This window comes from Pituophis catenifer, unplaced genomic scaffold, assembly GCF_029215685.1.
Source record: "Pituophis catenifer annectens isolate HBS135680 unplaced genomic scaffold, rPitCat1.0.hap2 SCAF_18, whole genome shotgun sequence".
NCBI classification, from domain to species: domain Eukaryota; kingdom Metazoa; phylum Chordata; class Lepidosauria; order Squamata; family Colubridae; genus Pituophis; species Pituophis catenifer.
The window spans coordinates 4,173,963-4,198,551 of record NW_027256898.1 but is presented as its reverse complement, the minus strand read 5'-3'; the positions used below and the strand labels follow the sequence as shown (position 1 = coordinate 4,198,551).

At 47.0% G+C, this 24,589-nt stretch overlaps 1 protein-coding gene across 1 annotated transcript; it reads left to right on the top strand.

Annotated features, from left to right (window-relative positions):
- The first annotated feature begins 821 nt into the window (after positions 1 to 821).
- On the top strand, positions 822 to 22,123 carry TTLL10 (tubulin tyrosine ligase like 10). The gene is made up of 13 exons (XM_070956174.1): positions 822 to 939; positions 1,680 to 1,859; positions 3,727 to 3,816; positions 5,648 to 5,816; positions 7,242 to 7,360; positions 8,028 to 8,142; positions 10,156 to 10,241; positions 11,282 to 11,453; positions 13,366 to 13,537; positions 16,296 to 16,436; positions 17,531 to 17,647; positions 19,593 to 19,686; positions 21,260 to 22,123. Exons 1-13 carry the CDS (start codon positions 822 to 824, stop codon positions 22,096 to 22,098), a joined length of 2,412 nt encoding a protein of 803 aa, XP_070812275.1. The 3' UTR covers positions 22,099 to 22,123.
- The last annotated feature ends 2,466 nt before the right edge of the window (positions 22,124 to 24,589 follow it).

Here is a 24,589-nt window from a genome sequence, read left to right as displayed (position 1 = left end):
AAGATGCCTGTTTACACATTTAAATACCCAACAGAGTTGGTAGCCGATTCCTTAAAATGTTTTTTGGAGATGCTTGGCTGCAAACGGACTTCATCAGTTCCACAACGATCTCTTCCTGATATTTTATCCTTCTTGACATTCAAGTCCACGGAGGGAAAGAAACAACTCCAGAAAATGATAATTTTTTATTCCTTCCACAACGGCGTGGAAAAGGGCCTCGATGCTTCTGCTCCGCTGTCAGGTATTTGCTTTTGAAACTGCAGCTTTTTTATTTTTTATTCAATCTCTGTCCACACACGCCGGCCACGCCGGTTTTTTCGAAAAGCAACTATTCAGTCAAAGCCCCAGCCGAACCGTGTGCAAGTCAAGAATTCAAATCTGAACGCCGACTCTGTTCCATCGGAAGACAGAGAGAGAAAGATCTTAGAAAGCGAGCCAAACTCGCGTCGAAAGTGGCTGTTTCTTTTGACACCTGGGGTCACATTTCCAGCTTTTAAAAAAAGAGTCAAATCGGTCCTTGGAGTCTGGCAGAATTGAAAGAAACAGTCGGGAGATTACGTTGGTAGGCAAACAACGCATAACTTCAGCTCTTCTGTTTTACAAATTCGGGATCCGGTGATCTTTTTTTCCTGGTGCCACCCAAACCTATTTGCTTTTGGCTATTGAATCTGAAGGCCTCTCTCCCGCCAAGCCTCTGCTTCACCTGTTGAGCTACCTAATGAGCCCCTGCTCTGTAGCTGTTGGCCAACTGACCTGGAGTGTCGAAACGTGACATCACAGCCTCTCCATTGTGACCCGGGCGTAAGTCATCTTCCAGCAGTATGGCTTCAGAGCAGGAAGTAGTTTCTACACCGACTCGCTGGGAACCAAGGATCTGCAAGAAGAAACTCCTTAGCTTCCCGCCCCGTTTGACTCTCCGAAGACCTCTGTGCTTCTCAGGTGCCCCTCTCTTAACTTACGCGGGAAAGAGGTTGCGGGCGCGCGGGGCCAGCGTGCAAAAATCGGACGAGGGAGTTACGAGAAAACCAGAGACGGGGGACTTGCGGGGAACTTAGGAGGAACTGTTAACACTCGGAGGGATGCCTGGGGGAGTGACAGTCAACAGGTGTCTGACATTGTGCCAAGGGACAACCGGGGTAGGGATCAAGTGGGGCTAAAGAGTCCCTATCTCAGGACGGTTGTAAAATCCATTGGAAGGGCAGACTGGACGATACCCAACCCCACTTCCCAAAAACTACTTAAAGAGGGCATGAGGAATTCCGAAGAGGCCTTATTATATTTTAACTAATTTTGCTCCAACTGATGGAAGTTGCTTAGACGAGCAACGAAACCTCTCCGATTCACCAAGTTTGGTCCAGTTTTGCCAGGATCCAACCTTTAGACACTTTTCGTCTTCGTTGACGTCTTGCATTTTCTCATTTGGGGCTGCCAGTCGCCCCACCGGCGTACCTGAGATCTAACTGTCCCCCCCCAACCCATCCTCACCCCTGACTGTCCTTCGTGCCTTTCCCAAAGGACCACTTCTCCATACGGAGAAGACGGACCACGCGCAGTTGATTTTAGAATCCAGTTCCAGATTCCCTCCGTCGTAGGTGCTGCTGTCGAGTTGGTTCCTCTCGGCCGCAACCGATTTAAAATCTGGTCCCCTGTTAACTGACCGAAGCTGGTCTGGTTTTTAGGATGGATGAACGAAAGACCGCTGGATGGCAATGAAAGAGCAGCTGCCCTGCGTTTAGGCTTCCGTTGGTTCCCATACTACAACGAAGCAGGTGAGGCCCACCGGGTGACAAAGCTGCCCAAAAGACGCCCGGGACAGATTCATCCAAGGGTTCAAAGCAGCGCAACCCATCAACAAGTAGGTGAGACTGATTATTATTATTTTTTTTCTTCAGCAAAGCAGAAGAAGGCATGTCGAATGGTTGTAAACTAACCTAGTTAATGTGAGCTGATAACATGAGCGTGTTTTTGGGGTAGATTCAGAAAAAGGGAACTGGATAAGCTGGAGTGAAATCCCCACATCGAAAGAGAGGACAAATAGCCCAACACTGAGCTTGTCGATCAGAAAGGTCGGCAGTTCGGCGGTTCGAATCCCCAGAACGGGTCTCCTGCGCGAGCAGGGGGTTGGACTAGATGACCTCCAAGGTCCCTTCGAACTCTGCTTCTGGTACTGTTAAACCAGGGGTCCCCAATACCGGGCGGTGGCCCATTCAGACTGTAGAAAGTTAGCACCCACCCCTCTCCTAGAAGAATGAAATGCTTTGAGAAATATTAAAAAAGGCAAAATATTATATTTCCCCGGATGATAAAAGAAGAAACATGTTTTAAAGACAGAGGGCAGCTCCCTGCCCCCAGCAGACATTTGGTGCCCGTTGAGAAAGACTAGGCCAGCTGATCCACAAGACAAAAAGACCTCCAGTTCCAGGGTGATGGGATTAAGACATAACCCTTCAGGACATAATAGGATTAACCCAGGTGTGGGTTCTACTTACCTTACTACTGGTTCGCAACGGGATCACATGCGCGCAGATTACCGGTGACAACATCCTGGGCAGGGGGCGGAGCCTTCGGCCGGTTTTACTACCGGTTCTTGCGAACCAGTCCGAACCGGGGGCAACCCACCATTGGATTAACCCATCTAGCAGCAGAGCTCACCACATGGCACAATCACCTGGCGACGTTGCATCACCCAGCAAACTTCAACCGAACCCCGGACTCAGACAACCTACAGAGTTAGCTATGATCCCTACAACAGCCAATAGAATACATGTTCTTGCACAGGAACAGGAAGCTCAAGTGCAAAGCCCAAGAGAAGGTATAAATACCTCCCCACTCTCAACTCCATGTGATCAGCTGCCCAGAACCACCCATGTGCTTCTGCTTCCCCATTAAACCATCTTTCCAATCAGCCTCCATGTTTCCAGTGTCTTTCTCCCGGCTTGGAACTGAACCCAGATGGATATTATTCCCAACGGGGCCCGGGCTGCAGAAGTGGTAGGCGAGCACGCACGAAGCTCCATTCACACAAGCAGCTGGCACACCCTGTCCGGCACTTGTGCAAATGGGGCTGTGCATGCACACGCCCTTACCCTTCCCCCTCTCTGCCCCTCCCCACCGGTCCGCAAAGCTAGAAAGATTGGGGACCGCTGGTTGAGACGGTTCGAAGTTACAACGGCCCTGAAAAAAAGTGACTTGTGACAGTTTTTTCACACTTAAATGTCCGTCGCAGAATTGCCGTGGTCAGGTGATCAAAATTCGGGAGCTTGGCAACCGACTCATATTTGCGACAGCCGCCGCGTTCCAGGGTCGCGTCATCCCCTTTTGCGACCTTCCGACAAGCCAAGTCAAATGGGGAACCCCGATTCACTTAACAACCACGTTACTGACTTAACAACTGCGGTGATTCACTTAACAACATGGCAAGAAAAGTCATAACCTGGGGCAAAACCCCACTTAACGACTGTCTCACTTAGCAACATACATTTTTTGGGTTCGATTGTAGTCGTAAATTGAGGACAACCTGTAGCAAGTTTTCCTTCCTTCTCTTCGTTATTTCCAGCTTCAAAAATTCAAATAGCTAAAATTCTAGTCCACCACTGGTTGGACTAGAGGACCTCTCGGGACCTCCCTGTTCTAGGATTCTCTGATTGGTTTTCTCCTTTTTGACCGACCGCACGAGAAACCCAGGGAAGCCCCCTGGCGGGACCCTAATCTTCTTCTCTTCGACAGATCCCAAGGTCGTAGAAAACAAGAAGCAGAAATACAGAGCTCTTTTTCCAAGCCAGGCCCTGAAGCAGTGGAAGACATACAAGCAAAGCGGTAGGAATTCGGTGCATCCCACCCACCCACCTCCTTCCACCCCCCTTCTGATTCCAAAATCTCTCCAGTCTGGCACTAAATGCAGCTTTGGGGAGGAAAAGAGCCCCCCCCACTCGAATTTCAAGGAGGGGTGAGCAGGGCTTTAGTGGGCTGCTGGCCCCACTTAATGTTTGGGGGAAAGGGTGGGCTGCATTGATGTAATGGTATGTGAGAATGACCTTGGGAAGCTGGGGGAAGAGATGCTGGCTAGGGAACGGTCAGATAAGAGACAGCATAGCCCTCAGCTGCATAGTGGGTGGAGCAAGGGCAGTTGTGTCCTCCACTGTATACCTGCCAGCTGTACCACACCCCCAATTACATCTTGGATCCATAATCCCTTGCATCTCCCATACTTGCACATCTAGTTTTGGTCACCACTATATTAAAAAGAGAGGGGAGGGAGGGAGGGAGGGAGGGAGGGAGGAAGGAAGGAAGGAAGGAAGGAAGGAAGGAAGGAAGGAAGGAAGGAAATAGAGAAGGAGGGAGGGGAGGGTGGGAGGAAGGGTGTGAGGGAGGGAAGGAAGGAAGGAAGGAAGGAAGGAAGGAAGGAAGGAAGGAAGGAAGGAAGGAGCCTTGGTGGCGCAGTGGCTAAAGTGCTGTTAAAATAAAGCCAGCTGCCTGCAATTACTGCAAGTTCAAATCTCACCAGGCTCAAGGTTGACTCGGCCTTCCATCCTTTCGAGGTAGGTAAAATGAGGACCCGGATTGTGGGGGCAATAAGCTGACTTTGTATAAAAAAGAACACCGCTTGGGGGGGGGGGTGCAAAAGCCCTACTAAGCAGGTATATTCAAAAGTATGAAGGCTATTGCTTAACGCATTGTAAGCTGCCCTGAGTCTCCGGAGAAGGGCGGCATATAAATTGAACCAATAAATCGAACCAATAAAGGAAGGAAAGAAGGAAGGAAGGAAGGAAGGAAGGAAGGAAGGAAGGAAGGAAGGAAGGAAGGAAGGAAGGAAGGAAGGAAGGAAGGAAAAAGGGAGAGAGAGGGGGGAAGAGAAAGGAAACAAAGGGAAGAAGTTATAGGGAATAAGGAAAGAGGGAGGGAGGAAGGAAGAAGATTACAGTGTAAATGGAAATTTATTCAAAATGTTTAATATTAATCTCTGCAAAAAGAAGTTGGGAGAACTATTCCCCAATCATTGCAATATCACATTTAGTTTTGGTCACCACTATATTAAAAAGAGAGAGAGAAAGGGAGGGAGGGAAGGAAGGAAGGAAGGAAGGAAGGAAGGAAGGAAGGAAGGAAGGAAGGAAGGAAGGAAGGAAGGAAGGAAGGAAGGAAGGAAGGAATATGAATTTGGAACTGGAGACTAAAACATACGATGTATGGTTGCAGGAACTGGGCCTGGCTAGTCTAGTGAAGGGAAGGACCAGGGGAGACACGATAGCAGTCTTCCAATATTTGAGGGGCTGCCACAGAGAGGAGGGGGTCAAGCTATTTTCCAAAGCACCCAAAGGCCAGAAAAGGAACAATGGATGGAAACTGACCAAGGAGAGATTCAACCTGGAAGTAAGGAGGAACTTTCTGACAGTGAGAATAATCAACCGATGGAACAGAAGTTGCCTTCGGAAGTTTTGGGAGCTTCATCCCTGGAGGCTTTCAAGAAAAGATCGGACTGCCATTTGTCAGAAATTGTGTAGGGTCTCCTGCTCGAGTGGGGTGGGGGGTTGGACTAGATGACCTACAAGGTCCCTTCCAACTCTGTTAATCTGTAATCTGTCCCCTCTTGAACCCTTCCGGTGGCCTAGCTGGACCCAAGAGCGTTTACGCCACCTCCTCCTCATTCCAGGGGTTCCCAGAGTCGCCAGAGGGAGATTCACATATGAATTCAGCTCAAAGAAGCCCAGAACCCTCCTGAATGCGGCTCTCCGAATGAGTCACCTGGAAGAGAGAAGAAATGAAGAAGGCCCAGGATCGGGGCCGTTCTTTTACATCGGCGGAGCAAATGGGGTGGAAATGTAAGGAGAAAGCCCTGGGTACCCCCCCCCACAACCCTTGAGGGAGGAATGCTACATCAGGGAGGGGGTCGCACTAGATCAGCGGTCACCAACTGGTGGTCCGCGAGAAAATTTGGGTGGTCCGCAGAAAAATTATTTGCATTTTTTAATATTGCACTAAATCCGGGGTCCTCAAACTACGGCCCCTGGGACAGATACGTGCAATGAAGGTTTGTGTTGCTGCAGAGAGTCTCCCCCTTCAGGGTCTTTCTGTGTGGGTCAGAGGGGGATAGAAATTCTGACTTGGGGTCTGCTTTGTGGGGCTTTGGGCGAAGGTTGGAAGGAAGCGCTGCTGGTGGAGAAGAGCCGGAGGGCCTCGTTCCAGTGGGACTGCATCATGGCCTGGAACTGGCTGAGCATCTCAGCCCGCTGAGCCTCCAGGCGCCGGTACCTGGCCTTGCACTCCTGCAGGTCTTCCCTCTGCTTGGAAAGCCTATGCTCCTAGTCCTCAGTGAGGTGCTTCTACTGAGCCTCCTTCTCGGTCAGATCCAATTTGAACTGAGCCAGCTGTTTTGCCAACTCTTTCTCCTGGTGGCTGCTTAGCTCCAACAACTGCTTCCTGTTGGGGCCCTAAGGAGCCCGGGTGGGGGAGGGGAGGAGTGTCTGGGAGGGGAGGGGTGAGTAGAGGCCGGTGAGGCTCCCCTCAATGTGAGTGACATTGAGTTGGCCCCGCCCACCCAGTGACAGGACCACCTAGCCACGCCCACACAACTGGTCATTAGGCAGATTGTATTAGTGGTACGCGAGATTTAAAATTATGAATTTAGTGGTCCCTGAGGTCCGAAAGGTTGGGGACCCCTGGACTAGATGGCCTTTGCGGAGCCCTCTGAGCTTAGGAAGCGAAAGGATTTGGGAGCGACTGGCTATTACAGGTAGTCCTTGGCTTACAGCCAATTTGTTTAGTGACGGAAGTTACAATGGCACCGAAAAAGTGACCAATCACTTTATTATCGTTGCAGCGACATCCTCCTGGGCTGAATTTTAGATCATGTGATCTAAAACTGAATTTTAGATCATGTGATCTAAAACTGAATTTTAGATCATGTGATCTAAATTTAGGCGCTTGGCAGCTGGTCGTGTATTTATGACGGTTGCACTGTCCCAGGGTTATGAAATTTTCCCCCTTTTGCGACCTTCCCAGACGGCTTCCGACAAGCAAAGGCGATGGGAGAAGCCAGATTCTTTTAACGACTGCAGGTTTTGCTTAATGACCACAGCGATTCGCTGTACAACGGTGGCAAAAAAAAAAGGTTGCGAAATGGGAATGAATAACTGCCTTGCTTAGCCGTGGAAATTTGGGGATTCCGTTCTGGTCGTAAGTTTGAGGACTGCTTGTATTTCTAGAGGGTTATCTTTTCGCCTTGCCTCCTGGTTTCTCTCACACAGCCTGACTAATTACTGCAAAAGTAAAGGGTGGCAACGGATTTATGACAACCGGAGGGAAGACTACGCCTTGAAATGGTGCGAGACCAAGTTTCGGGACACCTATTGCAACTTCCGAGAAGGTATGGGCCAGGTTTCCGGTCAAGAGAAGCTGGAAGAAACAAGGGCAGATTTAGAATTTTGGGAGGTCCGGGAGCAGAGTAGGGATAGAAAAAAAGAAAAAAAAAATTGTAGCTCAGAGTTGAACTGTGGGGTCCTTGGTGCTCTCTGAGCTGGGTTGTTTTGCTGCAGATGTTTCATTACCAAACTAGGTAACATTATCAAGGCTAGAAAGGGATGGGGAGGAGAAGAATTGTAGGGTCCTTGGTGCTCTCTGAGCTTGGTTGCTTTCTTGCAGACGTTTCATGACCCACCTGCATAACATCATCAGTACTAGAAGGGAGTGGGATTTTCAGGGAGGAGGATTGTGGGGTCCTTGATTATTTTCTTGCAGACATTTCCTTACCAAACTAGATAATGTCATCCCTCCTAGAAGGGAGTGGGGTTTGAGGAGTGGAGGAAGAGGTGGAGGAGGCCTGTGCAGTCCTTGGTGCTCTCTGAGCTTGGTGGTTTTTCTCGCAGGTGTTTCATTACCCAACTAGGTAACCTCTTCAGTTCAGAGCACATCAGTCCGTCGTAACTTGGAACGGTCATTAAGCGACCGGTCGTTAAGCCAGGGCTGCCTGTAATGCCTTCTTCATCTCCTCTGCTGCCTGAGCCCTTGTTTTTTTTGTTCCCCTGCCCATTCAGGAGAGCAGCTTCTTTACCAGATCCCAAACAACAAGATCCTGACGACAAAGATCGGCCTGTTGATGAACCTCCGGGAATATGAACGGGTGATGAGGAAGGTCGGCCAGACAGCCAAGTAAGCCCCTCAATCGCTTAACCTTTCGGGTATCTCTTTCTTGAAAAGGTTCATGGCTCGTTTTCTCCTGGGAAGCCCACTGACCTCCATATCATTCATCCCAGAGTTCTTGGAGGTCAAAGGGGGTTTAGCAGGGGTGAAATGCTACCGGTTCGCACCGGTTCGGGGGAACCGATAGTGCTGAAAGCTACCGGATCGGGCAAACTGGTAGAAAGGATTTCCTGCTTTCTACCGATTTTAAATCGTGCTCCACAGCTGATCGTCAGAAATACCGGTTCGAACAAACCCGTAGCTTTTTTTTTACTATTGGTAGTTTTTATCACCATCGGTTCGCCCGACCCGGTGCAAACTGGTAGCATTTCATCGCTGGGCCCGATTACTAACTTAACAACTGCCTGTGATTCACTTTAACAGGTGTTGCAAAGTGGGGCAAAACTCACTTAGCAACAGAAATTTTAGGCTCAATTGTGCTTGCAAATCGAGGACTCTCTGTACAAGGCTTGGTTGGCTTGGTTAAAATTTGGATGGGAGACCACCCAGAGATGTAGGCTAGAATTGAAAATCCTCCTGGTTGAAAAAAGCGATTTTGCATTATTTTGGAACTGCCAAGAACATCGCCATCCGATGTTCATTTTCAAACAGAAAAGTTTGAAACACTTTTTAAAGTTCTATGCATGTTTCCCTAATGTCTGGTAGCCGGTGATGTATTGGCATGGCTGTTATTGACAGTGACATAAAATAACTGAAACAATTCCAACTCAATAATCCACACGGCGAGAATAAACAAGATTCCTAACGAAGGGCGAAACGTCGTATTGAAATTATGTCCAATTATGTCCTCAACATTATATTGATATTATGTCCACCAGCAATGGATGGGAAATAATCAAGGAGAGAAACAACTTAGAATTAAGGAGAAATTTCCTGATAGCGAGAACAATGAACAACTTGCCTTCAGAAGTTGTAGGTGCTTCATCACCGGAGGTTTTCAAAAGAGATTGGACTGTCATTTGTCTGGAATGCTACAGTCTCCTGCTTGAGCAGGGGGTAGACTAGAGGACCTCCAAGGTCCCCCGCCAACTCTGTTATTCTGTTTTTCTTTATATATCAACATTGTAGTTCAAAAGGCAAACAACAGCCTTCTTCTCTTTCTAAACTGTGAATCAGCCATTTTTGGGCTAGCTGAGCTGAGATTATACGCAGCTCTCAGCAGAAAACACAAAGCTGTCTCTCGCAAGCCGAAAATTCGATTGAGAAAGAATGCTAGTCCATATGAAGGAGTCATGGGTATCCCTAGTGCGTATGACAGAAATGATGGCTGGCCTCTGGCAAGATTGATTAGGGCACTGGAGGTTAAAACATATGAAGAACGGTTGCTGGAACTGGGTATGTCTAGTTTAATGAAAAGAAGGACTAGGGGAGACATGATAGCAGCCTTCCAGTATCTCAGGGGCTGCTCAAAAGAAGAGGGAGTCAAGCTATTCTCCAAAGCACCTGAAGGCAGGACAAGAAGCAACGGATGGAAACTAATCAAGGAGAGAAGCAACCTAGAACTAAGGAGAAATTTCCTGACAGTTAGAACAATTAATCCGTGGAACAACTTGCCACCAGAAGTTGTGAATGCTCCAACACTGGAAGTTTTTAAGAAGATGTTGGATAACCATTTGTCTGAAGTGGTGTAGGGTTTCCTGCCTAAGCAGGGGGTTGGACTAGAAGACCTCCAAGGTCCCTTCCAACTCTTCTCTTCTCTTCTCTTCTCTTCTCTTCTCTTCTCTTCTCTTCTCTTCTCTTCTCTTCTCCTCTCCTCTCCTCTCCTCTCCTCTCCTCTCCTCTCCTCTCCTCTCCTCTCCTCTCCTCTCCTCTCCCCTTCCCTTCCCTTCCCTTCCCTTCCCTTCCCTTCCCTTCCTTTCTATTTCTATTTCTATTTCTATTTCTATGAATTCTTTAAAACACGTCTGTGTGTGAGCTTATTATTATTCAATTTTTTTCCCCCCGTTCTCCCTTTTCTCGCAGATTGTTAAAAATGGAAGATTTTTTCCCGGAGACTTTTCGTCTGGACACCAAAGACGAGAGAGAAGTCTTCTTTGAAATATATAAAGGTGAACACCAAAGCAACGATTCTGTCCCCCCCCTTTTCAAGACCATTAATATATTTCAAACGGTGGGTTCTAACAAGAAAAGACAGGGGCGGGTTGAGATTTTGGTCTTCAAATATGCCAAGTCGAGCAAGTGACATCATCTGCCTTGTGATGTCCTTTGCTTGATGATGTCACGATTCCTGTGATGTCACAGGCATTCGTCACGGGTGGAAAGGTACAGCTGGCCCTGTTTTGCTCCCCACCAACGTGAACTAACAGGTGGAAAGAATATACAGGTAGTCTTCGACTTACAGCCATTCGCTTAGTGACCGTCCAAAGTTACAACTGCATTGAAAAAAAAGAGACTTTTTCTCACTTAACGACCGTTGCAGCATCCCCATAGTCTTGTGATCAAAATTCAGGCGTTTGGCCGCTGGCTCGTATTTACGACAGTCGTGTGGTCCACTCTGGTGTGATTTTTCTCACAAACAAAATTGACGGGGAAAGCCAGATTCACTTAACAAATGTGTGATTATTAACTTAACGAGTGTGGCGAGTCGCTTAAACAACCGTGGCCAGAAAGGTCGTAAAATGGGACAGGACTCACCGAGCCGCTGTCTCGCTTAGCAACATAAATTTGGGGCTCTGTTAGTGGTCGTAAGCCGAGGATTACCTGTCTTTTGGATCGGTTTCTGCTCCAGAATGTGAAAAATTGAGTCGGTCGATAGATCTTTTGGGGTGGTAAGTGGCAAAAAAAAACAACATCGTGCTTTGAAGTCATCGAAATCAGAAAAATCAAGAGACTGACCTCCTTTGATCCCTGCCAGGACTTCAGTGGTGCGGTTGCATCTTCCATCTTGACTTTTTTGACCACCCCTGGGAGACCTCTATACAAAGCTGGGTCTTCCCCTGCCGAATTTAACGTCCAAAGAGCAACCTCATTGCTCTCTGACTAGGCTGGGTGGCTGCCCCTTTTCCCACAGGGATCCTGCAAGGTTCTCGGGCTCTATAAACCAGGGACTAGCAACTCAAGCAGCTTTCTCCTTCTCCTTTCTCCACAGAGCCTCACATTTGGATCTGCAAGCCCACCAGCTCCAACCAAGGCCGAGGCATCTTCCTCCTGAAAAGCCAAGCCGAGGTCCGAAGCTTGCAAGCCAAACTCCAAAGCGTAGAGGACGAGTCGACGTATAAGAAGCTCCCTTACAAACTGCCTCAGGCACGAATCGTCCAAAGGTAGAGAATCCGCCATGCAGCTGCCCAGCTATCCAGCTCTCGGCTGGTGAGCGACATCGGAGCCCTTCTCGGACTTGAGCTAAAACCCAGAGCGGGGAGCGGGGGGGACGGGGGATTCAGGCAGAGACACGACACAGCGCTCTCCCTGGGCATCCTAGCCCATCGGTGGGGGAAAGATGTCACCGAATGAGGCCCCGTGGGATGAGCCTTTATTTCGTTTACTTTATTGTCATTGCACCTCGTACAACGAAATTAAATGCCATCTTCAGTCTACATCATCCATAAGAAAACTATAAAAAAATAAAACAAAAACACACATCCTTCCCATTCTATATACAATTGAATTGAAAACTCCTGATATTGCATTAATATTGCACTATACAGCAGAATTCAATCTAGTTACTGCCCTGGGATAGAAGCTGTTTTTCAGCCTATTTGTCCTTATCTTTATTGTCCTGTACCGGCTTCCAGATGGTAATAGTTCAAAAAAAAAAGGATCTTTAAGAATGTTAAGGCAGCGGGAGCTATAAAGCTCTTCCAAAGAGGGGAGAGGGCAACCATTGATCCCCTGGACAATGACGTTGACCCTCTGGAGCGCCGACCTATCTGCCACTGTGCAATTGGCAAACCAGACACCGGTGCAGTAAGTTAAAATGCTCTCTGTGAAGGCCACCAGCAATTTTTCATTCAGTTGTTGTTTCCTGAGAAGTCTCAGGTAAGTATAATCTCTGTTGGGCCCTTTTGACCAGGGCTGCAATGTGAGCTCTCCAGGTCAGGTCCTCTTTTTATGATAACACCCAGAAACTTAAAACTGGCCACTTGCTCCACTCGGTCTCCGTCGATAAGCAAGGGCTGGATGTCTGATCTATTCCTTCTATAGTCCACTATAAGCTCCTTTGGTCTTATTGGTGTTAAGGACCAAATTATTGTCTCCACACCACGAAAGGAACCGGTCCAGCTCATCTTGATAGGCAGACTCACCCCCCCACCCCACCCAGTGGGATTCAGCCAGTTCGGGCCAGTTTGGGTGAATCGGTAGTTAAAATGCTGGCTGGCCCCTCCCCTCCCCACTCCTTCCAGGAGTCCCCATGCACCCCATTTTCACTCAGGGAGGCTTCCTAGGCCCAAATGGGGTGCAGGGGGTTGGTGTGCCCCCCCTCTATGGCCCATTTTCGCTCCCAAGAGGCTGCAGGGAGGCATACTAGGCCCAAAATGGGGCATAGGGGGAGGGAGGCGCGTCCCCCCCCATGGCCCGTTTTTGCTTCCGGGGGGGTGTGCAGGAGGCCAAGTACTGCCGGTTATACCCCCTGGCCTCGCCCACCATGGCCATGCCCACCCAGATGGTCATTAGGGCAGAGACCCGGTTGTTAAATTATCTGAATCCCACCACTGGTCCCACCGCTGCAAATTTAATAATAGCATTACTGGCATGAGAGGGGAAAGGCGGGGAGAGAAAAGCGGGAGATTTCGAAAGATAATTTCCGCCTGGGAAGTCGAAGGAGGGCTTCAAAGAGGCCGACGGGCCCGCGTTGTGCGAATTGAACGCGGCAGGAACAGCTGCCTCGAACCCTTTTGGATTCAGGAGCTATTTTGGTATTCCAGAGAGAGCCTTTTCTTAAATGGTTATTTATAGCTTTCAGAAAGGATATTCAAGGTTGCATCGGAGAGAGGGATGACGAAAAAAAAAAAAGACCACAACTCCTTTGGCGTCGCTGGAGTGGAAAAATTACAAATTACACCCTGTGGAAAAGCTGCATGGGGACCCTGAACCCAACCATGGTGGGGCTTCCGGCACCAAGAACAGCCCCATGGGGGTTGTAGTCCTCCACGATCCAGAGAGTTAAGTGCCCAGGTGACTTAGAAGCACCTGTTTTGTTTTCAGGCAGCTCACCTGTCCTTCCTTCGCCCTCAGGTACATCGACCGTCCGCTGCTGCTGGAGGGGAAAAAATTTGACGTCCGTTCTTACCTGCTGATCGCCTGCACGGTGCCGTACATGGTCTTTTTCGGCCACGGTTACGTCCGCCTCACCTGCCTCAACTACGACCCCAAATCCAATGATCTCACTTCTCATCTGACCAACCAGGTGGGAATTGCCTTGCACCCAACCGGGGAATCTCACCATTTTAGAACAGAGCAGAGCAGAGCAGAGCAGAGCAGAGCAGAGCAGAGCAGAACATAGAATACAACGGAACAGAATGGAGAATAGGAATGGAATGGAATGGAATGGAATGGAATGGAGTAGAGTGGAGTAGGGTAGGGTAGGGTAGGGTAGGGTAGGGTAGGGTAGGGTAGGGTAGGGTAGGGTAGGGTAGGGTAGGGTAGAGTAGAATAGAATAGAATACAACAGAATAAAGTGGAATGGAATAGAAAAAATGGAATGGAATGGAATAGAATAGGACAGGACAGGACAGGACAAAACAGGAATGGAATGGAATGGAATGGAATGGAATGGAATGGAATGGAATGGAAAAAATGGAATGGAATGGAATGGAATGGAATGGAATGGAATGGAATGGAATGGAATGGAATGGAATGGAAAAAATGGAATGGAATGGAATGGAATAGAATAGAATGGAATGGAATGGAATAGAAAAAATGGAATAGAATAGAGTAGAGTAGAGTAGAGTAGAGTAGAGTAGAATAGAATAGAATAGAATAGAATAGAATAGAATAGAATAGAATAGAATAGAATAGAATAGAATAGAATAGAATAGAATAGAATAGAAAAAATGGAATGGAATGGAATGGAATGGAATGGAGTGGAGTGGAACGGAACGGAACGGAACGGAACGGAACGGAACGGAACGGAACGGAACAGAACAGAACAGAACAGAACAGAACAGAACAGAACAGAACAGAATAGTTGGAAGGGACCTTAGAATAGAATAAGACCGGACAGGACAGGACCGGACAGAATGCAGGATAGGATAGGTTTGGGGGGGAGGGAAATCAAAGGTCGTAAAACCGTGCATGACTCCCTTAACAACAGGAAATTCGTTTGCAGTCGTAAGCTGAGGGCCACCTGTGCCTAGATTCTCCTCCTCACTCCCCCTCCCCCCCAATTCTTCTTCTTGAAGGGTCCAGGTGCTGACAAAAGAGACATCTCTGGCAAACGGAGCCCCAAGGAGCAGGTGTGGATTGTCTCTGGGCACCTGATGCAGTGGGCAAGCTATTGCCTTTGTGTTGCCCGATTCAGACGTCTTGTTTGGCTTTGCGTTAAAGACAGCCGTTGGCAGCGGATGCTCCGCAGAGACTCCTGGCCAAAAAAAAAAAGATGTCAACGTTATTACGGGGTTTTATTTTGTCTTTTTTGTTTTATTTTCAAGAGACCGAGTTATCTCCTGGAATCCAGCAGGGTTTGAAATCTTGCCGAAGCGGCTAAAAAAACTCCGTATTCCCCCCTCCCCCTCCCTCCATCCCTTTTCTCGTCCCTGCAATTGGATCCTGCTTCTCTTTTCTTAGGCCGAATGCTTTGCCCAGGGAAGTGGAAATGGATTTGGAAAGCAAAATGCTGGGGTTTTGTGTTTTGTTTTGTGTTTTTTTTTTGCTTCCGCTTTTTGTCCTCTGCAGAATTTAGCAAAGCGGTCTAAGCAAGAGGCAAAAAACCTAAATTTTGCCTCATTTAACTCAAATAGTTAATAAGATTAAATGCAACTAGTTGAAGAAATCTCGCTCCCTCTCTCCCTCTATCCACTCACCCACTCACCATCCATCTATCTATCTATCTATCTATCTATCTATCTATCTATCTATCTATCTATCTACTTATCTATCTACTTATCTATCTCTATCATCTCTCTCTATATATATTTCTATCTTCCCCCTCTCTCAATCTCTCCCTCTCTTCCTCTATCCACCCATCCACCCACCCACCCATCTATCTATCTATCTATCTATCTATCTATCTATCTATCTATCTATCTATCTATTTCTCCCTCTCTCAATCTTTCTTTCTTTTGCAAGAGCTGAGATTTTAAATCATCTTAATTTAACTCAAATTAAATAGTTAATAAGATTAAATGCAGCTAGTTGAAGAAATCTCACTCCCTCTCTCCACCCACCCACCCACCCATCTATCTATCATCTATCTATCTATCTATCTATCTATCTATCTATCTATCTATCTATCTATCTATCTATCTATCTATCTATCTACTTATCTATCTCTATCATCTCTCTATATATCTCTCTCTCTATTCCCCCTCTCTCAATCTCTCCCTCTCTTCCTCTATCCACCCACCCATCTATCTATCTATCTATCCATCTATCATCTATCTATCTATCATCTATCTATCTTTCCATCTATCTCTATATCATCTCTATCTATCTCTCTCTCTCTCTTCCCACCTCTCTCAATCTCTCTCTCTCTTTTGCAAGAGCTGACATTTTAAAATCACCTTCCCCCAGCTTATCATTCCTTGGTTTCTAGCCTGACTGTTAGCCAAACTCTCCCCAGGAAGCCTCAAAAAAAAAAAAAAAACAAAAAAAAAAACCACAGCATTTGAAATTCATGTAATTTTATCAAATGTCCAGGCAGAGATCCAAAGTAAATAGAACCCTCTTTCTTGCTGTGTTGTGGCTCCTCCGCCTGGAATCAAGGAACGGAAGCAAAATAAGAGAAAGGGAAAATAAATTTCTTTAAGCCAGCAAGCGAAGCGATGCTCAGGCCATACTGTATATACAAATGAATGGATAGCAGAAAAGGGGAAAACGCGGAGTCTATTTAGGCCTGAGTCTTGATCTCAGCAGCCCACCTAAGATCACCTCTCCGAGCCACGTTTTCATACTGCCCAGTCTTGGGAATGCTTTTTTTTTTAATTTCTCCCTCACCCAACTCTCAGTACGTGCAAAAGAAGAGTCCTATCTACACCCACGTCAAGGAGGAGACCGTATGGCTGATGGAGCGCTTCAACAACTACGTCAACGAGAAGTACAGACAAGCCAAAGGACTCCCTAGAGACTGGGTCTTAAACAGCTTTACCGTAAGTTTTTCATTTCATTAAATCCATCCTTACTTCTCCCCTCCACCCTTTGGGCTGCTTGCTAGGTCAGTAGCGAGAGAGGCCATGTCCTTGACATAGCACACAAGGAAAGGTGGTTGGGGAGGGAAGAGGAAAAAGGCAGGTGCATCCGTTCTTTCTTAGAATGCCTAATGGGATGAGAGCTTAGTTTAGGTGGGTAGAATTAGGAAGCAAATCAGACTAAATAGAAGATCTAGACATGATTATTTCCTGAGAGTGTCAACAGAGGATTGCCGCAGGCTGAACTTGTCTGACCTAATAATAATAATTACTTTATTGTCATTGTATGTGTATACACAAATATACCCATACAACGAAATTCACGTAACACCCAAAGACCAGGTCCAACACGCATAACAATCCCCAAACACCCACCCACCCACCACAAATTCCCCACCCCTAAACCACCCAAACATCCACACAACAGACGAAGTCATACTGTCCAACAGCTCCCTGATGGTGGCCTTTTAGTTCATTGTCGAGTGCAATTATAGCTCTGGGATAAAAACGATTCAGAAAACATGCGGTCTGAGTTTTAATTGTTCTGTATCTTCTGCCAGAAGGCAACAGTCCAAAAAGATTATAAGCAGATTGTAAGAATCTGAGAATCTCATACTTGAAAAGTAGACCACCAGAAAAGGCCAGATCTGTAAACTAGACTGTGGAGGCAAAAAAATAATAATTGAGGGACAGGGGTGGGATTGAAAATTTTAGCAACTGTTTCTCTGCCCGGTTGCTCGGTAGGTGTGGCCATGTGGGTGTGGCCTAGTCAACGGAACAGACAGTTTGAGAGAAATATTTTCCAAACTTGGCAAAATGTAAAACGTGTGGATTTTCATGCTGGCTGGGGAATTCTGGGAGTTGAAGTCCACCTATCCTAAAGTTGGAAAAACACTATCTCGATATCTTGCAGTTTGGGGCTGTTGTTTTTTCAACCCTTAGCAATGTATTTGCCGCTAAAGAAGTCTTGGATATTATGTTTTCTTCAAAAAGGGGGGGGCTCTATTTTTTTTTGGAGACCACCCCCTCCAATATTTGTCCCCTATGCTTTGCAGAAGAGAATGAAAGAAATCATGTTACAGTGTTTTCTCTCCGTCAAATCCAAGCTGGAATGCAAACTGGGCTTCTTTGACCTCATCGGCTGCGACTTCCTGATTGATGAAGATTTCAAGGTATCCGTCTGCGATCTGGGGAAGGGAAGAGCCCCTCCTCCCATCCCTTCCCTTCCCTGACAATTTCTCTACCCCTTCAAATATATAAAACTGAATTGTATTAGCTAGATTTTATCTCCCAGGTGGTTAATTAATCGCTTTGCAAGCTCCCCAGAGAGTCGATCCATCTCTTTTACAGTCCCTCCTTCCCCCCCACTCCCTATTAGCAATCGTAGATCTCCTTGTTATTCTGGATTAATTGCCTACCGATGATAAAGCGCCATTTAATTCTAGCCGAGTTGCAAACTCATCACACTTCGTGGGTAAAGGTGCCTGCTTGCATTGCATCCACCCACTCACTCCTGTTTGTGTCTTTTGCGTGTGGTGCAAATCCAGGAAAATATGTCCATTCTGTGACCAGCTTAAATTGGTCCTACGGGGACATTTTGGGGGACGAAGGATGAGGTTTCCCAATGACACCACCTGCAATGATCATCATCTCACTTTTATTTTTTCCCCTCCCACTTTAACCTCTTGCTAGTCAAAGGAACAAACTTTGCAGAAAACCGGAGTGGAATTCCAGCGTCACCCAGTGGCAAAAACACAAAATATTTTCAGGGGAGATTTAAAAGCTGGGAGATTCAAACCGGCTGTAAAAATACAAATTGCTTTATTTGATATAAGAAACGGGGAAAATTTGAATTTGATAGAATGGAGAGGATCTAGTAGCCTCTGAGATTCAAGCCTAGCTACAGTACAACTTTGTTATTCAATACTGGAATAAAACATGAATTTGTGGCTCTGGGGTGTCTTGCAAAGCCAGCCAGAGCATATGGCTCAGCAATAGGGGTGATGCAAACGTGGATTGACAATTGTGTGAACAGTCGCTATGTTGGAGGCTGTAGTGGGGCAAGGCAGGGCTGAAATTCAGCAGGTTCTGAAGAACTGGTAGCGGAAATTTTGAACAGTTCAGAGAACCAGCAGCGGAAATTTTGAGTAGTTCGGCGAACTGGCAAATACCTCCTCTGGCTGGCCCCAGAGTGGGATGGGAATGGAGATTTTGCAATATCCTTCCCCCAGGAGTGGGGAGGGAATGGGGATTTTGCAGTATCCTTCCTCTGGAGTGGGGAGGGAATGGAGATTTTGCAATATCCTTCCCCCAGGAGTGGGGAGGGAATGGGGATTTTGCAGTATCCTTCCTCTGGAGTGGGGTGGGAATGGAGATTTTGCAATATCCTTCCCCCAGGACTGGGGAGGGAATGGGGATTTTGCAGTATCCTTCCTCTGAAGTGGGGAGGGAATGGAGATTTTGCAGTATCCTTCCCCTGCCACGCCCACCAAGCCACGCCCACAAAACCGGTAGTAAAAAATTTTGACTTTCACCACTGGGGCAAGGGGCTTGTCTAAAAGTAGAGACCCCCGCTCCCAAATGGAAACAAATTGGACAAGGAAAGGGGAAAGTACATAATCACGATTCTGGTTTAAAAATATGTTGGTGGCTTTTTTTTTTTTAACTCAACCTGTTTTTTTTTATTTTTCCTTTTAGAATTATTTCTCTGAGCATGTGCGATATTTAATCTGGACTTGAGAAATAATTTTTTTGGGGGGGGCAAAAGAACAAAGCCAAAGAAAACATATTTCGTTACAGGCTTCAGAAGGATTTAGGAGGGATGTTTTGGAAGTTTCAATATAACCAGTGTTACCCAAAGGTGCTTTTTTTCAAGAGGCAACTGGACTTTCGGGGTGGGGTGGGGTGTTTGAAGACGTTTCGCTTCTTCTCCGAGAAGCTTCTTCAGCTCTGACTGGATGGTCAGAGTTTCCCCACCATCCAGTCAGAGCTGAAGAAGCTTCTCGGATAAGAAGCGAAACATCTTCATAGAAAATACCAGAAAGGCCTCTTGAAAAGAGCACCTTTGACCTGGATGACGGAGAATCTCCATAGACATAACGTGTGTTACGTTCACAGGTGTGGCTCTTGGAAATGAACGCCAACCCTGCACTGCACAGCAACTGCACAGCCTTGAGGACCGTGATTCCCACGGTGGTGAATGAGACGCTGGGTAAGTTGCGGTGAAAAACCCTAATACGGGTAAGTCCTCGACTTAAGGATCACAATTGAGTCCAAAATTTCCTTTGCTAAGCGAGACAGTCGTTAACTGAGTTTTGCCCCGTTTCACGACCTCTTCTTGCCACCGTTCTTAAGTGAATCGCTGTGGTGGTGGTGAAGTCAGTAACGCGGTTGTTAAGGGAATCCGGCTTCCCCGTTGACCTTGCTTGTCGGAAGATCGCAAAAGGGGGATCGCGCGATCCTGGGACCGTGCAACCAGTTGCCGAGCGTCCACATTTTGATCACATGACCCCCAAGGATGCTGCAACGGTCATAAGTGTGAGAAAGGGTCATAAGTCCTTTCTTTCATTGCCGTTGTAACTTCAAACGGTCCCTAAATGAGTTGTTGTAAGTCGAGGACTATCTGCAGCTGGTCTCTCTATCTTGATGTTACGCAGACACTTTTAAGCATATCTTTGAGCAAATAAGTTAAGTTTCAATGCGGTGAGGGAATTCTGGGAGTTGAAGTCCCTGTATCTTAAAGTTGCCAAACACTAGATTAGAGTCTTTGCAAGCCACTTTAGACCATTGCTGACTCTCTTTGCTCCAATCTTCTTCCTTTTAGGCCACCTCTGTTGAGTTTTCTATGGATTCCCCCCCCCCCATCCCTGGCAAGACTGAGTCCCATGTCAAATGTTCAGTTAGCGAGCCCCAAACAAGGAAATGATCTTGGGAGAATTGAATTCCCAAAAGTAAAACTTTATTGGATACACCATGTTGGTACTGAAGAATCGAAACCAGCTCTGGTTTCCCGCGCAAATGCTTGCCCTGTTAAACAATCCTTTCTCCTTCTCCCCACCCCTGGCTGATCAAATCTGCATCCACTTTTGGTCGCCACGGTGTAAAAAAGTTGTTGAGGCTCAGGAAAGAGTGCAGAGAAGAGCCACAAAGATGATTAGGGGACTGGAGGCTAAAACATATGAAGAACGGTTGCAGGAACTGGGTGTGTCTAGTTTAATGAAAAGAAGGACTAGGGGAGACATGATAGCAGTATTTCAGTATTTGAGGGGCTGCCCCAAAGAAGAGGGAGCCAAGCTATTCTCCAAAGCACCTGAAGGCAGGACAAGAAGCAACGGGTGGAAACTCATCAAGCAGAGAAGCAATTTAGAACTAAGGAGAAATTTCCTGAGAGTTAGAACAATTAAGCCATGGAACGACTTGCCTCCAGAAGTTGTGAATGCTCCAACACTGGAAGTTTTTAAGAAGAGGTTGGATAACCATTTGTCTGAAGTGGTGTAGGGTTTCCTGTCTAAGCAGGGGGTTGGACTAGAAGACCTCCAAGGTCCCTTCCAACTCTGTTATTCTATTCTAAATTGCCCAATTATGAGACAGTCTTTTGTTATGAGAAGGATCCATCTCTTCTCGAGCATGATCTCCGCATACATTCTCCACATTCCTTTTCCCTCCTTTCCACCCCCCCCCCCCAAGTGCCTTGGCAAGTCAAAAAGCATTAGATTTGAAAGAAGCGAAGCAAAGGTTCAATCTTGACACCACCCCTTCTTGATTTCCTTCCTTGCCGCTTTCAGATCTGACCATCGAGATCTTCACCAAGGCTCAGAAGACCCAAAGCATCCTCCCTCTGGAATCCCTCTGCCATTTCGTCCTCCTCTACAACGGGACGGCATCCAACAATGGGCTCCCACAGACAGCCAAGAGCAAAACATCTCTCTGTTCCTTAAAGATCCCCCGGATAACTCTGGAGAAAGCCAGCAGCAGCAGCAACCCCGGGCTGCCCACCCTTCCGCCAGACAAACAGCCGCCCCCCAAAATCCCTGAGAAGGTGCCGAAGGCGGACAGCAGAGGAGACAGCAAGGGAGAGTCCTCTGGCGCTTCTGAAGGTCTGGCTGTGGCCCCCAGCAAAGGCGTCCGGCGAGACCCACTCCCCATGCCTCAGATCCAAATCTCCATCGTCCCCAGCCTGACCTGCTGCCCTTCCGTCAAAGCCATCCTTCGGGGACATCATGTCTGCACCAGTGGCAACCAGTACATCATCAAACCCGTTCCGGCCACCCCGGACAAGGCCGAGGGCCCCGAGGATCAAGCCAAGTCCCTCAACCTGCCCCGCGGGAACTCCAAAGATAAGTCCTACACAACCTGGTTCCAGCAAACTTTTGGGACCAAGGTGCCACCGGCCAGCGACAACAGCGGCGCGGAGAATGCCTTGACCAGCTCGCAGATGCTCTCCCTCCATCTTCAATCTAACTTGCCACCCAATGGCCTGCTTCTTCCGGAATTCCCCAAGTCCTCCCCAGTCGTAGTCAAGAGGCCGCCGGCGGCCGAGAGCAAGCCCAGGGCCGTAGCTGTCAGCCCCAGTTGCCGGGAATCTCTCCCAGAGGAGAAAAAGATCTCCCACCGGGGCTCTTAAAACGCTGGACGCTGGTGTATTTCCAAAGTCCTCATGCTCTTTTTCCTATAAAGAACAAAAACAAGGAAGAAAAAGAAGACCAGAGAAACACCCTTCTTTCTGATGTGTTCCAGCATCTTTCTTGGCACAGGGGTGGGTGGGCACAGCGTCTGTGTTTTATCTCTCCGGGTCTTTTAAATATTTCTCAGAAAAACCACAGGGCGAAATACTGTATTTGCTAAAAGCCAATAGCTATTTTTTTTTTAATCTTTTGAGCCTCAGAGAGCTTTCTGGGTTCTGCTTTTCTTCTCCTTTAGCATTATTCCGCCCCCCCCCTCCCCCCAAAAGACTTATGACCACACAAATGGGCTGGACTACAATTTCCATCCTCCCAAGGTAGTGCAAAATAATGGGTGGTGTAAGGCCCTGCCTCTCCTCCTTTCCCAAGAAAGTATTAGACTTTTGAAATGTAGTAGTTCAAAAGGAACCTTTGATTGAGAAGAAGTGATAGCAGGACAAAGGCAAAGCAGACTCTAAATTCCCTCCCAAACTATACAGTTAGAAATAGGACTTTAGAACCCCTCCCTTCAGTCCGATGCGGATTCAGCCAATCCACAGGCGTGAAGATGTTACTGAGAAACAGATAAGGAGCCGTTCCCAGGGTCGTTTCCCGCTTCCAGCAAACTGAAACTATCCACATGGCCCTCCCTCCTTTACATTCCAAAAAAGGTGAGAATACTGCAGGGCGCTTAGGTGCCAGGATAAAGGTTATGAAATACAGCTTGTCCCTATGCTCCCCTCCCCTCCCTCCATTTGAATGACAGTATCACGTTAGGGTGGTTTCAAAGATTTGATTGGACTAGATGATCTCTCTGGAGCCCCTTCCAAGTCTCCGGTTCTGGATTTGAGACATTCCAAAGGTACCAGATTGAGGTCTTTTGGTAAATGAGGATGATGCGTTGCGAGGAAATCACGCCACACACAGAGACCATTATGGATGAATAATATACAGCCCGTAATAATAATAATAATAATAATATACTGCATCCTAAACTGGGGTCAAAATGCCCAGAATCCAGTTTATTTCAGTAGGCCATTTGCCCATCCCATGGCCACAACCGTGTGCTTCATTAAGTGGGTCGCAAGACCAGCATGTGGGATGACCCATCAACAGGACAAACATTGTCTTCTGATTCTTGGCTGTTTTCTTTCCGTGCTACTGACAAAGTGGCTTCCGTTTTTCTGCCTCATTCTCAGCTCCACCTCCACCAAAAAGGTTTTCAGGCCAGCTTTTCAAAAGGCTCCAGCCCGCCCTGCAGAATTGGACGTAGGTTGGGTTTTCGTGTTTTGTAGCGTGGGACCTACTACGCGTGGATGGGCCACCCTCGTCACTGCTGGTGCAAAATGAGTTACCCTGTTTCCCTGAAAATAAGACCCAACCAGAAAATAAGCCCTGGCATGGTTTTTCAGGATGCTCGTAATATAAACCCTACCCCAAAAATAAGCCCCAGTTAAGATTGTCAGCCGGATGGGTGCATTTAGTACCATATTTCCCCCAAAATAAGACCCAACCAGAAAATAAGCCCTAGCATGATTTTTCAGGATGCTCGTAATATAAGCCCCAGTTAAGATTGTCAGCCGGATGGGTGCATTTTATACCGTATTTCCCCCAAAATAAGACCCAACCAGAAAATAAGCCCTGGCATGGTTTTTCAGGATGCTCGTAATATAAGCCCCAGTTAAGATTGTCAGCCGGATGGGTGCATTTTAGACCGCATTTCCCCCAAAATAAGACCTAACCAGAAAATAAGCCCTAGCATGATTTTTCAGGATGCTCGTAATATAAGCCCCAGTTAAGATCTTCAGCCGGATGGGTGCATTTTATACCGTATTTCCCCCAAAATAAGACCCAACCAGAAAATAAGCCCTAGCATGATTTCTCAGGATGCTCGTAATATAAGCCCCAGTTAAGATTGTCAGCCGGATGGGTGCATTTTATACCGTATTTTCCCCAAAATAAGACCCAACCAGAAAATAAGCCCTAGCATGATTTTTCAGGATGCTCGTAATATAAACCCTACCCCAAAAATAAGCCCCAGTTAAGATTGTCAACCAGATGGGTGCATTTAGTACCATATTTCCCCCAAAAATAAGACCTAACCAGAAAAAAAGCCCTAATGCATATTTTGGAGCAAAAATTAATATAAGACCTGGTCTTATTTTGGGGGAAACATGGTAGGAATGGAAGAAGTTAAAAATAATAATCTAGTATAATCAATTAGAGGTAGCCCTTCACTTAACGACCACAACCGAGCCCAAAATCTATGTTGTTAAGTGAGAAATGTGGGTTTTTCTTAAATCAAGTTTTATTGTTTTTTTCCGCCTCCCCCACAAATGAATGTGGGGGGGAGTGAGAAATGTGTTGAGTTTTGTCCCATTTTACGACTTTCCTCGCCAGCTCCTAGTCAGATCAGAAGCTGCCCAGCTAAACCGAAACTGAAGGATGGGAAAC